The sequence below is a fragment of the Telmatherina bonti genome, assembly GCF_933228915.1.
Source record: "Telmatherina bonti genome assembly, chromosome: 21".
Classification (NCBI taxonomy): domain Eukaryota; kingdom Metazoa; phylum Chordata; class Actinopteri; order Atheriniformes; family Telmatherinidae; genus Telmatherina; species Telmatherina bonti.
Window position 1 is genome coordinate 33,176,124 of NC_136630.1, and position 14,153 is coordinate 33,190,276.

The following is a 14,153-nucleotide window of genomic DNA, read 5'->3' on the forward strand; positions in this document are numbered from 1 at the left end:
ATGTTAAGATGGAGCTGGTGGATCGTGTTAAGGTGGAGCTGATGGATCATGTTAAGATGGAGCTGATGGATCATGTAAAGGTGGAGCTGATGGATCATGTAAAGGTGGAGCTGGTGGATCATGTAAAGATGGAGCTGGTGGATCATGTAAAGATGGAGCTGGTGGATCATGTAAAGATGGAGCTGGTGGATCATGTTAAGGTGGAGCTGATGGATCATGTAAAGGTGGAGCTGGTGGATCATGTAAAGATGGAGCTGGTGGATCATGTAAAGATGGAGCTGGTGGATCATGTTAAGATGGAGCTGATGGATCATGTTAAGATGGAGCTGATGGATCATGTTAAGATGGAGCTGGTGGATCATGTTAAGATGGAGCTGGTGGATCATGTTAAGATGGAGCTGGTGGATCATGTAAAGATGGAGCTGGTGGATCATGTTAAGATGGAGCTGATGGATCATGTTAAGATGGAGCTGGTGGATCATGTTAAGATGGAGCTGGTGGATCATGTTAAGATGGAGCTGATGGATCATGTAAAGGTGGAGCTGGTGGATCATGTTAAGATGGAGCTGGTGGATCATGTTAAGACGGAGCTGATGGATCATGTAAAGGTGGAGCTGGTGGATCATGTTAAGATGGAGCTGGTGGATCATGTAAAGGTGGAGCTGGTGGATCATGTTAAGATGGAGCTGGTGGATCATGTTAAGATGGAGCTGGTGGATCATGTTAAGATGGAGCTGATGGATCATGTAAAGATGGAGCTGGTGGATCATGTTAAGATGGAGCTGGTGGATCATGTTAAGATGGAGCTGGTGGATCATGTTAAGATGGAGCTGGTGGATCATGTTAAGATGGAGCTGGTGGATCATGTTAAGATGGAGCTGGTGGATCATGTTAAGATGGAGCTGATGGATCATGTAAAGATGGAGCTGGTGGATCATGTTAAGATGGAGCTGATGCAAACAGTTTAATCAGGCTGACTCTATGAGGTTCTGTACTGATCAGTGCTGAAAAATGTAATACATTCGACTTTATGCAGCATAAATCCTCATCATGCAGGACAAACATGTTACAAGCATGAAATCAAGGGTGTTTTTAAAACAGAAGATGATTTCCGTTTTGGCCTAAGCGATATCCAAATCTACAGAGCTGCATGGTTGAATAGGGACCATGGAAGATGTAAGTGGCAGGCTGAGAATCATGGGAAATGCAGTCAGAATATGTCATGAGCTGCAGTAAGAAAAGCATTGGAGGATGATGTCACATCCCATAACACCTGAAATACGCCAGCAGCATCTCCAGTATCTCGCCCAGTTGCTCTCTATCTCTCCCAGTCTGCACACAGTGCTTGCATGCCTGTTTCAGCAGACGGAAGGAGGAGTTGGGGGGAGGGTAAGACAGGGAGGGAGAGTAGGAGGGCTCTGGATGTCTCTCCAGCATCACTGCCTCCGTCACCGGAAAACAACTCTCATCACTGAACAACACAACCTGGAGAAAATTGGAGGAAATACACCGTTACCAGCCGCAGCTCTGCCTCCACCAGCAGCAACACTTCCCCCGACAACATCTAAAATCCCCCCAGGACAGAGGAGCTCTCCCAGGCATGATGTGAAAGAAAGCGAGTCAGCCATTGCTCCATCTGCTTCATCATGGGGAATCAGGAGGCGAAGCAGAGGAAGGCTGCGGCAGCATCGGGGAACGGGAGCTACCCTTCACTGACTGAAGGTTGGAGAGAGGGAGGGGGGGATGTTTCTAAAAAGGAGGGAAAGAAAGCCCATTGTAAGAACGGGGGTAAAGCAGCGGGCAGTGGAGCAGCAGGGGGGGGGCAAGGCACAGGACCATGCAAAAAGAAAAACAAAGCTGAGTCCAAGTCGTCTGTTTTTTCCATCCGGAAGAGGAAGAGCAACCTGAAAGGGAAAGGGGACGCCTGCTCGTCAGAAACGGGCTCAAAGGAGGACATTTTATCGTCTCAGCATGAAGCCAGACGCACAACAACCCAGAAGCTGTCTGCAGAGGAGGCAGCGCTTCCCAACAGGACCAGGGATGAAAGTGGAGAAACAGGACAGATGCAGGGGGGGCGGCGGAAAGCCTCATCAGCAGCTAACTCCCCCCTGGAGGAGGGGGGGACAAAGGGAGGCAGCTCGGGCTCGGACACAGACATTTACAGCTTCCATTCTGCTGCTGACCACGAGGACCTGCTGGCTGACATCCAGCTCACTATCAGGCTCCAGCATCAGCAGCTGAATGGAGGGGTTCACCCCGTGGTGGGGGCACCAGCAGCAGGAGGACATCCGAGCTGGGGGGGGGAGCAGAGTAACAGCTTCCTGCAGTCCGCTTCCCCGGAGGGGCTTGATGGGACCCCTGAGTTAGAGCTGGGATCTGATGCCCTGTCATTCCTGGAGACGGGAACGCCGTCTGAATCCGTCAGGCTGCCAGACCCGGGGCCGGGGGGGCGGGGCAACGGGGAGGTCGGCTACCTGGCGAGAGAAGCCTCTTCTTGTTTTGCGACAGGCACAAACGGCGAGCACGCTTTGCTGCAGCAGCGCCGTCTCGCAGACGTGAGCCCCATCGCCACGGCAACCTGTGGTAACAGCATCCCTGACAGTGCAGAAGAAATCCCTCCAAGAGAAGACCTGGATCTGGCCGGGGGGGCGGATTTCACATTGCCCCTCCCAGACAGCATCAGTAAAAGTCGTAAAGCTGCAGACAGGCTGGACTCAGGCACAGCGGGCGAGGGCGGCAAGCGGCCGCTCGGGTCGGGGGCCAGTGCTGAGTCCATGGAGGACTGTCTGAAAGCTGGACCTGAACCCAGCACTGCTACCCTCAACAGTGCCCCCCCTTCAGACCAGATATGCAGGAGGAGCAGCATCTGCTTCACTGCGACACCCCCCAACGAGAGCCCCAAGTTGGCCAAACAACTCCTTAGGTCCACCCACTCCAGCCATGTGGTGAAACCTTACCCCCCCATCTTCCCCTCCTACATCAAGACCACCACCAGGCAGCTCAGCTCCCCAGGACACTCACCAGCTCTGTCTCCGTCCCACAGCCCCCTTTCTCCCCACAGAGCCCACCATCACCTGCACAGGTACCTGTCTGCATGCCCGATGTCACCTGGTTTCAACCTGATGGTCAAATATTTAAGATTTGGTACATTTTAAATATTATTTGAGTAAATTGGCGTGGACATGGTTTTATAGCTAAAATAATGTCTATCTACCGAGCTCGGCGACTTCAGCAGCAGCTGCCTGGAAAACTGGTTTTAACACAGGATTAAGCAGGAACTGGAAACGGTCACATGGCACCACCAACATTCATTAGAAAATCCTTCATCTTGATCATCATTTGAACATCTAAACTCTATTTCATGTCCAGAGCAGACACTGAAACCGTGGCAAAAGGTAGATTATTGCTGGTATGAGGTCGCGATGGAGACCAGGAGCCTCATTTCTAAGGCTGTAACAAAACCTGGCATACGCCAGTCCCAGTCCACTTCTGGGGTTTCTAAAAGCAGGACTTGGCGGTAAAACGTCCCGACCTCCACGCCAACTCTGACCCCGGCGTACGACAACATCTGGAGAAACGGGAAACGGCAGGAAATAAAGAGAAATCTGAGCCATTTGTTCCAAATGAAATGTAAACTTTCCCCCAGAATGTTGGACATTAACAGCATCTGCAGAAGAAGAGAAAAAGTTCCTCCAGCACGTAAAACGTCCAGCAGTAAAATGTTCTGAAACCAAGCAGTTCTACATGTTAGAAAAGCCACATCACACAGTTAATAAGTCGTACAGAAGCTGCCGTACTAATAAAGCTCTACATGAAGACCTGCAGGTAGAAGGAGGCGGTCGCCATGACAACAGCCCATCATCAGGCTGCTCAGGTGTTTCCTCCACCTGCAGATACAGAACATGAAGTGATGGTTGGATATAAAATGCTCCCCAATGTGGCTTATCTGTCCCTGCTGGTGGACATGGAACATGGAGAGTCTGGACTCCAGTCCGGCACCTTCCAAAGGGAAGGGACTGACCGGTCGGGTCCGCTCCTTTTCCCAACCCAGAGCAGAGGAACAGAACGATGTTCTCCACAGCCAGACGTGGTGTAGCGGCCATCGGGCAGATGGAGGCAGGTGGAGGTGCCTCCATGCCCAGGAGGAAACCTGTTGTACAGCTGCAGATGTGTGCAGATAGTGGAGACGCTACATAACATGCTACTAAATGGTAACGTGTCCCGTTCAGCTGCGACCAGCGCTGTTGTCTCCGACCTCCAACCATCATGTTGGAACCAAACTGCTGCCAAACGTCTAGCAGTGATGCAACACATCAGAGGTGGACAATTCTCATTTATTCACAGGTTTAGTCTCATTTCTGTCTTTATGTCTCCGTCTCCTGCACCTCCTCCTCTGCCAGGACACGCCTGCTGGGGGGACAAGGTGGAACCACTGCCCCCCCCCTCTCCGACCACATCTGCAGCGCTGCAACCCAGCTGGGACACACAGGAACACCAGTATGTTCCCAGTAAATAAACTGGAGTCAGAGACGTCTCATTTATGTCCGTTCATTTTATAATCTGAAACAAAGGAATGAAGCACTTCCAGCATCATCTGGAGCATTTTGTTCCAGCGTATCTCTGGACTCCTTCATTTTCCCGCCAGCTTCTAATCTGTGGGAGTGGGCAGCGCCCCCCCTTCCTCCTCCTGTGGACCAAGATGCACTTTCTCCCTACATTTTACTGTCTGACCACTTTATTTGTCCTTTCTGGATAAGTCCGGTGGTCTGATGAGACGCTGACAGCATCTGTTCCCTGCTGACCTCCTCTGTCTTTCTGCTGGTGCTGATGTCCATCCCGTCTCCACCAGATAAAATACTTTTACATTTTACAGCTTTATCTGTTAGAAGTTCTTCCTCATTTTCCAGAAAATTCCTCTTTTTTCCTGCAGAACCGTCATGGAAATGAGATGGATTAATATTTATCAGGGCGTCGGCATGACCTTTTATGGCCAACATGTGGGCGTGGCCAGATGTTCCCTCACGTGCACAAAGCTTAGTGTTGATCCTGATTTATGGAAGAAGCAGGCGTGGGACGTGCTGCTTTAGAAACCTGGATGTTTTTTCTGGTTTCCATACGTACGCCGCCTGGAGTCATCGCTGCTACGCACAGGGTTAGAAATGAAGCCCCAGAACTGGCTTCCATAGTGACCATAGTTCTCTGCTGGAACTGGTTTTCTACCAGCTGGCGATCTGGAGCTGGAGATCATCATGAAGACATGAGATAACATTTTCTTGACATCTTAGTTGGCGTGTTTGGAAAACAACATGGTACAGTTTCTTTCTTTCTTTTTGTGGTTTTTGTTTCTTTTGGTTCTTAGCTAAATCATTAAAAACCTTTGAAATATTGATCAAAATGATTAACCAAATAAATAGACAAAAGTATAATTTCAATTATTACTAAGTTCCCAAAGTAAAAGTGAAAGTACACCGTGTGTACATATTGTTAATAAAAGTGAAGACAACCATCCCTGTTTTTTGGAACCAACATTTCAGCACTGAACAGGTTTATTTCCAGCCTTTGTCCAATGCCTTGTTGACGGGTTAGTCGTGGAACTCTGTTATAAAACAATGCAGTCTGGTGTAAAAGCTGTAAAGAAGTCAGGATTGTCTGGAGCAGCACCACTGCACAGTTTTAGCCTGGCATGGTGTTCGTCACGTTGACGTCTCGTCCTCTAGTTGTGGTCACTCGGTCCTGATGGAACGCAGATGTTTCAGAACAATCCGCCTTGTACCTGGTTCAGCCATGATCAGTTTCACGCAGGCGAATTCCTGGTTTTGTGTGGGAGAAAGGGTGGATTTCCAGAATACTTGTGTGGTTTTGCTGCAACTGGGTGCCATGAGGCTAATGAGTCTCTGTTCTGACTTTGAATATCAGCAACAAACAAGCTAATTGTGTCATGAAGCTCTTAGGACAAATATTGTAGTTTTAACATTTTATTTTGGTATTAGCTCTTGGATAGATAAGAGCAGTGGTTCCCAAACTGGGGGGGTTCCCAGAGTTAAAACAGGGAGGGTTCAGCAAGGCTAAGTAAAACTTGGGAGTTTTGGCTCTGGACACATTTGTAAAAGTACTGATGGGAAATGATGATAGAGCAACAAGAAGATATGATGCAGCATATCTGCCCCTGTTTGACCAGTAAAAGTAATAATCAAAGGTGGGTAATGATGAGACCAGGGTGTGCTGCATGTATCAAAATACTGTCATCATGACATGAATTATGAAGCCAAACGAGTTCCAACAGCACTTAGTAACGTTCCATGGTAAACACAAAGAAAAGCCTGCACGTTTAGAAATAAACCACCAACTATCACATGGAGCAGAGATGTTTTCCTGAAGCAGCTTTGTCTTCACTGAAAAGTCGTCTGCAGCGATTCCTGCTTTAAACCGTTTCACACCAGCAGAACGGATCACAACACTGACACGCTTTTCACTACAGTTGTCTGCAATGAAGCCTCTAAACGAAGGACGTATGTTTCTTTGGGTCATGTGATTGGCTTGGCGCTGTTGTTGTTGATGAAACGGGACCCTGCAGGAAGCCTGGGAACCACTGTTAGGGTAACACCCCACCTTGTTATTCCTCCACGTCCATGATGTGTTTACTGCAGAGGTAAGGTGCAATAACTCACCCAATGGACATGAATATTTTATCCATTCTGGGGGTTTTTTTCCAAAACAGAGAGGAAAAAGTATGTCCTTTTCAAAGAAATTGCCAGAACAATCAAGGCCCAGGTACTCCAAATGCTTTAGCAAGAGTCATTAAAAATTACAGCAACACGTATCGGTTATACTTCTTCAGGCATACAGTGACAAACACAAACTGCCAGAGTATAATCATCACAGTTGCGCACAAGCACTCTCTTCCATGAAGGTAGGTAGACTAGTGTAGAAGTTGTAGAGGCGTTCTAGTTGTAGACTTTCCAAAGTTATTCCTACTGAATTCATTTTCCACCTGTAGACGGTGTGCGAACGATGAGAATACATGCAACATGTTTGTAACCGGAATGGCAGAGCTTTTGGAGAGTTCCTTTCAGGTAAAACTAAGCAGAATATGTCAATGTCGACAGGACTCCGGCTGAAGGTCACCCGGCCCGCAGGCGGCGCTCTCAGAGCCTTGCTAACTCTCGGAGTCGCTCAGCAGACTGGACGGAGGAGCTGGAGAGGAGGCTGAGGAGCAGAGAGGAGGATGGAGGAGGTTCAGGGGAATATCTACTGGACTACAGAGGAGGAGGCAGTCAGCCCATTTGTGCTACCAGAAGATCCTCCTGTGGACAGGCTTCCCTCTGTGGTTTTCAGGATGTCTTTACAGGTAAGCAGATAACAGCAGCTGTTCTGGAGATGGAAGACTCTTCATACTTCCAGCAGCACATCCACTTCATGAAGCCACTGAAAGATGGTGCTATGATGGGTGGTTGCCTGTTGCAGGAGCTCCCATGTTTAATGGCCATTTTCATCTTTTCTGTCACTTTCACTTTCTTTTCTTTTAGCTCGGCATGTTATAAAAGCTGATGGCTACTCTGTTTTCAGGCTTTGCCCTTGGTCTCTATGCTACTTTGGTTTCTCCTGCTGAATGAGGAACCGGAGCTCTTCAGATGAAGCATTGTTTTCACTCGCGACCAGTTAATCGTGCTGCGTAAGCCTGCAGTGCCGCCGGCTATCCAAATGGAGCTGTGGACGTGACGTTGGGGTGCAGAGTGGGAATCTGGGTTTATGATCTGAAGCTCTTTATTTACATTGCAATCTGATTATAATGCAATCTGCATTATAATGTGGAGGTTGCCATGGGGACAGCTGGTAGTGACCAAGAAGAAAAAATCCCCTTTCGTGTCTGAACTGCCAAGAGAATAAGTTTTCTAGTCTGTTATATACTGTAGGCCTATATAGTAAATGAGGGATCAGTGTTGACATTCAGCCAATATTTCACCACTCCAACTCAAAAGATTAGCTTAGCAAGTGTAGCTAAAAATGAATGAAGGTGTTAACCCTGCTCCAAGCGGAACTCTCTTCTTTTTCTCGAGGCCCTGAGAGGAAAATGACGTCGTTTTGTTCTCAGGAAGCGTTTGAAGAAAGTTCTCAACACATCGGGCTGGCAGAACTTTTTTCTTGCAGGGCTTTCGAGAAGTATCGTGTGATTGGTCGAACATTTGAGGTGGGCGGACTTAACATGGAAAAGCAGGAAGCAGAAAGTTCCCTCTTCTGCATTTTTCCTGTTGCAGGTAAAAATTTGTTTTGATAAAACAGCTGATGGAGGTGGTGCAAAAGTACCAACATGTTTGGCCTGGGGCAGGGCAGGCGTACACGCGGCAGGGCGGGTGTGCACTACGTGGATGACGTTGCTCGTTAAGTAGGACATAACCGGGTTCATGGCACATAAAGCAGACATGGCCGCCCGCAGCGACCCCTCCCCGCTGCAGACGAAGCGTCTCGTGGAGTGGGGAGGGAACGGACCGGACAAAGAAGAATTTATTTCTTGTTCTTGGAGCCTCGAGAGGAATAACAAAGTTCTCCCTTCATGTGGAGGATGTAATAGGATTTAGCACCTTATCTATGTCTTGCCAGCAGACATTTTCCATCTCTGTTGGCATGGCAGGACATTTGCCACATGTGCACCAATTAACAAGGACAAGCACGAATATAAAATGAGAGAAAAATGAAAAACAGCGTTAGTTTGAACTCTAGCAGGAAAGTTTTACCAAACAGATATTAGTTGCTGCAGGTTGCTTTCAGAGTCTCATTTTCAGGGTCGAATTTGGGCTGGAGCATGTGCGGCTGGATGTTTGGTGTTAACATAAAGTAACTACTGTGGTTTGTTTTCAAGTTCTGTCTGTGTTTCTACAAAGAAAGCAGCTGACCAATCAGACGCAGGCGTTTTCTCTGTCGGCTTGTTTCTGGCAGAGGCTGATCTGAGAGGATCAATACAACAATGAATGAATACAACATGAATGAAGGCTTTGTGGAAAATGATTGATTGCTTCTGGCCCTTGTGGACTTGCAAACTAAAACAAATTAGAAAATTTCTGAAGAAATTTTGATGGGTGCCAATGAAGCTGCCCGTCTCCCAGTGTGTGTGGCAGATGTCCTGATGAGTGTGAGGGGCTGTGAACTCTAGACACACCTACAGTATGATGTTTAGTGTGGATGTTTTTACAAGCTGGTGTATGGGAGAGGCGGCAGTAAAACATCCTCCTGTGTGTAAGGGAGGAGCTTTGAACAGACTGACAGGTACACAGGTATGGTGCATAGTGTGTATGTGAGAGAGTCTGTGGGTAGGGGTCTAGGTGTGCGTAGGAGTGTCGTTGTGTTTTGGTGTGTATTTAGGTGTGTGTGAATGTGTTTGTAAAGAAAGAGGAGAAGCACACTGACGTGCATGTCTGTAATTTCCGACTGACAGCAGTTAATGAGTGATATTCATTAAAAACCAAAAGAGTGGATCAATAAAAGAACGGTGGACTTGTCATTAAATGCATTGTGTTCCTCTAAAAAAAAATGGGCAGGACAGAAAGATCAAAGGTGCGCTGATGCGCACGTCTGATGATATTCAATGTATATAAGCATTTATTGAGTGATATCAATTAAAAACCAATCAACAGTGTGAATAGATCAATAACTGCATCCAGTTCCTCTGAACCACTGTATATTACTGTATATGGGCATGTGTGTGCGTGATTCCAGTCCTCCACACAAACGGCTTCCTGCTCGTTAACGTCGTCATGGCAACGGGGACACAGAGCACAGAGATGACTCGGGGCCGAATGAAGCCGTCAAACAACCGAGCGCTGTTTGTAAACTAAAAGTCATATCAAAATAATTCTTGAACTGTGAGCACCAGAAGACTTTCGGGAACAAAGGGATGTAACTTATTTTGCCCTATTGTGAAAGGAATTTAAACGGTGGCGAGTTAAAAAAATGAGGGCGATTTCACAGTCCAGCCAGATTTGAATGGAGCTTCAATGGGAGGAAACGTAGACTTTCTCCCCTTTGGAGCTCCGTAACTCAAAAACCGTGCGTCTGAGCAACTTCAGAGCGAGGTCCAGTTTGTAGCCAACTTGGTTCCCGACATTTTGATCCAAAGCTTGTGAGTGTATAGCAAAAACTCTGGGCGTAAGAGCCATTTGTTTGAGGATTTTGGAAATTAATTTTTTAGAGTGCGACTATAGTGGAGAGGGATTTTGGCCAATTTTTTAAATTTTTGATCAAATCTAACTTACGATAGCATCAAAACTATACAAGATATGACAATATCCTTTGAGATGGTTAAAGTTTCATTTGTCATGATCCGTTTAAACTTTGGATGATGTTCCTAGGTAAAAGTACGGCTGAGCTGTAGAGCTCCAAAGTAGGCTGGGTTTGGGATTTTTTCTTCACTCATTCCGGTCAAATCCTATTCATTCCTATGGGACAAAAAGTCGCAGTTCTTTGCGAATTACATAAAGACTGGAAGACTTTTGTAGAGCGAAAGTCATAGCACACTATTCCCGATCGAGACGCACGTTTTTATATAACTTTTGTGGGGGTGCTGGCAAATCCCTAGGAGGAGATACGAACCGAAAAAGTGAGACGGAAACAGTAGAAGTTTAATATTTTAGTTTAATAGACTTTTTGGACCTTATCGAGACTTTTAACCTTGTGCAATCTGTCTCCGGACCTACGCAGGAACACGGACACACATTAGATATCGTGTTGTCGTACAGCCTTTCAATATGTGACCTGGAAGTTTGTGATGCTGTGTTTTCAGATCATATGCCGATTTTATTTAATGTGCCTTTCTTGTGCAACGCAGATAAACCGTGCGCTCCTGCGCGCCTCTGTCGTGTCGTTAACTCGTCCACTGCGGCTCAGTTCTCCGCTGCCTTTAACCAGTCCATTTTATCTAGTGATTTTTTGAGCCCTGATTGTGACGTTGATGAGTTCGCAATTCGTCTTGATTCGCTCTGTGTGTCTATTTTGGACAGTGTGGCTCCGCTAAAAGCTAGGCGGGCAAAGCCTAAATCTGAGCCTTGGTTAAATGAGTCCACTCGCGCTGCGAGACGTGAGTGCAGGAGAGCTGAGCGCAAGTGGAAAAAGGATAAGTTGCAAATTTCTTTTCAAATGTTAAAGGCCAGTCTGCACAGATATCAGAAATGTGTAAAATTAGCCAAGTCAAAATATTTTTCTGATATGGTTACTGCTAACAGGCACAACCCACGTGCTCTCTTTAATTTGGTGAATGCTTCTCTTGATGTCCCCCAATCTGACAGTCTTGAAGCCTCACATAAAGTGTGTGAGAACTTTTTGAACTTTTTTGTGAATAAGGTTGTAACCACAAGGGCTCTTATTTCCCCTTAATCTGTCTGTCTGTCTGACTCTGTCACATGCACTGCCTTATTCTCTCAGTTGGAGCCTGTGACTCTCTCTATTTTGGAGAAGGTTGTTAGTGGAATGAAGCCTGCGGGCTCACCTGATGATTCCATTCCTCCGCGCCTCTTTAAAGAGGTGTTTCCAACCATAGCACCCTTTGTTGTACATCTTGTGAATGGAAGCTTGGTAAAAGGAGTGGTGCCAAAATGCTTTAAGCACGCTGTTGTTCAGCGTAAAAAAAGTATGTCCTTGATAACAATGATCCTTCAAACTTTCGTCCAATTTCTAAGCTTCCATTCCTGTCCAAAATTCTGGAAAAATTGTATTTTGTCAATTGAAGGCATTTCTAGATGCACATGAGATCCCTGAAGTTTTTCAGTCTGGTTTTAAAAATTTGCACAGCACAGAGTCTGCTCTACTTAAAGTCTTTAATGACATTTTGATGTATACTGACTCTGGTCATACTGTTGCACTGGTTTTGTTAGATCTGACCGCTGCGTTCGACACAGTGGATCATGAAATCCTCCTGTGCCGACTTGAGAACACAGTGGGCATTCACGGGGCTGCCTTGGAGTGGTTCCGTTCCTACTTAGCAGATAGGAGTTTTTGTGTGAGATTGGGTGACTTTGCTTCAACCTCGGCCCCCTTGAATTGTGGCGTGCCGCACGGATCAATCCTTGGTCCGCACCTTTTTTCATTGTATCTGTTGCAGCTGGGGTCTATTCTCCGAAGGCTTGGTGTGTCTTTTCATCTTTATGCTGATGATAGCCAAATTTACATTCCCCTCAAACGTCAAGAAAGCTTCAGTGCCACTGAACTCTTAAAGTGCATTGATGAAATTAAAATTTGGATGTCAATAAATTTTTTGCATTTTAATGATAAAAAAACAGAGGTTCTTCTTCTTGGACCTAGCAGTGTTGGTGATGCTGTCTCAGTTAACCTTGGATCCTTGTCACAGTTTGTTAAGCCTACTGTCTGCAATCTTGGTGTGAAAATGGATCAGGAACTTAAATTGGACAAACAAATTAGTGCTGTGGTGAAAGCAAGTTTTTTCCACCTGAGACAGCTTGCAAAAATAAGGTCCTCACTCTCAAGACATGATTTTGAAATGTTGATCCATGCTTTTGTAACCACACGGCTTGACTATTGTAACGCCCTGTACTGTGGGATCAGTCAGTCCTCTCTCGCACGGCTGCAGCTGGTGCAGAACTCTGCAGCGCGTCTTTTAACTGGATCTCGAAAGTCTGACCATGTTTCACCAGTTTTGTCTTCCCTTCACTGGCTCCCTGTCCGTTACAGAATTGATTTTAAGATTCTTTTATTTGTTTTTAAATGCCTGAATGGTCTGGCCCCTCGCTACCTGTCAGACCTGCTGGTGAGGTATTCCCCTACACGCTCTCTGAGGTCCACAGATCAACTTCTGCTTGTGGTTCCTAAGACGAAGCGTAAACTGAGAGGTGACCGAGCTTTTTCTGTTATTGGTCCCAAGTTGTGGAATAAGCTGCCCCTGTACATTAGACAGGCTGAATCGCTTCTTGTTTTTAAGTCTTGTCTGAAGACTCATTTTTTCTCTTTGGCGTTTGACTAATTTAAAGGGTTGTTTTACTATTAACAATGTGCTGATGCCCCATTATGATGTAAATATGTATGTTTTATTGTTTCTTCTGTACAGCACTTTGGTCAACTTTGTTGTTTTTAACGGTGCTTTATAAATAAACTGGATTGGATTGGATAATATTGCCGAATAAACGCAAAGCGATAGGCACCCATAACTAGACTGAAACATGCACCATGGAGACACTTTAATGAAAATAGGTTTTGCATATTTTGCTACGTAGACCCATAAAAATTTCTTTGTAGTCAAAAACAGTCAGGGACAGATTGGCCATCATCCAAGGAATCATAACACAGGCCACAGCGCCACCTGTATTACAAAGGCTCTCTTGCAGACACACTCCTGCTCTGCCTTTTCCGCTCACCTCGTTGCAATGATGTGTGTTTGTGCATGCACAAACACACATCATTGTGTATGTGTAAATATATATATATGTATATATATATATATATACATATATATATATGTGTGTGTGTGTGTGTGTGTGTGTGTGTGTGTGTGTGTGTGAAAAGGCAGATTGCTCCGCTGCCTTTACATTACTGCATTATGCCAATGGATTACCTACGTTCAAAAGAATGAAAGTTGTTTGACATTTTCACCAGAGAGATTCTTTTCTATAGTCATATAGCAGATGCTTTTATCCAAAGTGATGTACATATATACCCCAATAGGCACATCAGGGGGCAACTGAGGGTTTGGTGTCTTGCTCAGGGACACTTCAGCACACAGTCAGGGGAACCCTGGAATCGATCCTCCAACTTTCAAGTTGAAGGACAACTGCTCTTCCTCGTGAGCTTCTGCTGGAGAGGCATAAACAATTTTCATGTCTTTTTTTTGAGGACCAACGTGAACATACGCTCCTGGTTGATGACATACAGAGATATGTAGTCGGGACTGCTACTGAATCATGTAGCTAGCTGACATCCTATCAACTTGATTGTTCAAGATTAAGCTGGCACTTACCTGCTTTCACATTGATTCGTGTGCGGGGTGATTTGCAACGGCCTGCCTACCTAACCCCAGCACTCAGGGCATATGTCTGCTGTCAGGTATGGTCTAAGCCACAGGTGTCAAACTCCAGTCCTTCAGGGCCGGTATCCTGCAGGTTTCTGTTGTCTCCATGCTCCAACACACCTGACCGAAATTCATAAATAGGTTGACA

At 46.1% G+C, this 14,153-nt stretch overlaps 1 protein-coding gene across 1 annotated transcript in view; it reads left to right on the forward strand.

Annotated features, from left to right (window-relative positions):
* Positions 1-1,646: 1,646 nt before the first annotated feature.
* fmn2b (formin 2b) overlaps positions 1,647-14,153 on the forward strand; it is a gene marked incomplete at both ends in the record, with an annotated part of 91,762 nt that continues 79,255 nt past the window's right edge. Inside the window, 2 exons of the mRNA XM_079260662.1 lie at positions 1,647-3,082; positions 7,107-7,348. Of these exons, the coding sequence (XP_079116788.1) occupies positions 1,647-3,082; positions 7,107-7,348 (1,678 nt within the window). The remainder of the gene's footprint in view (positions 3,083-7,106; positions 7,349-14,153) is intronic.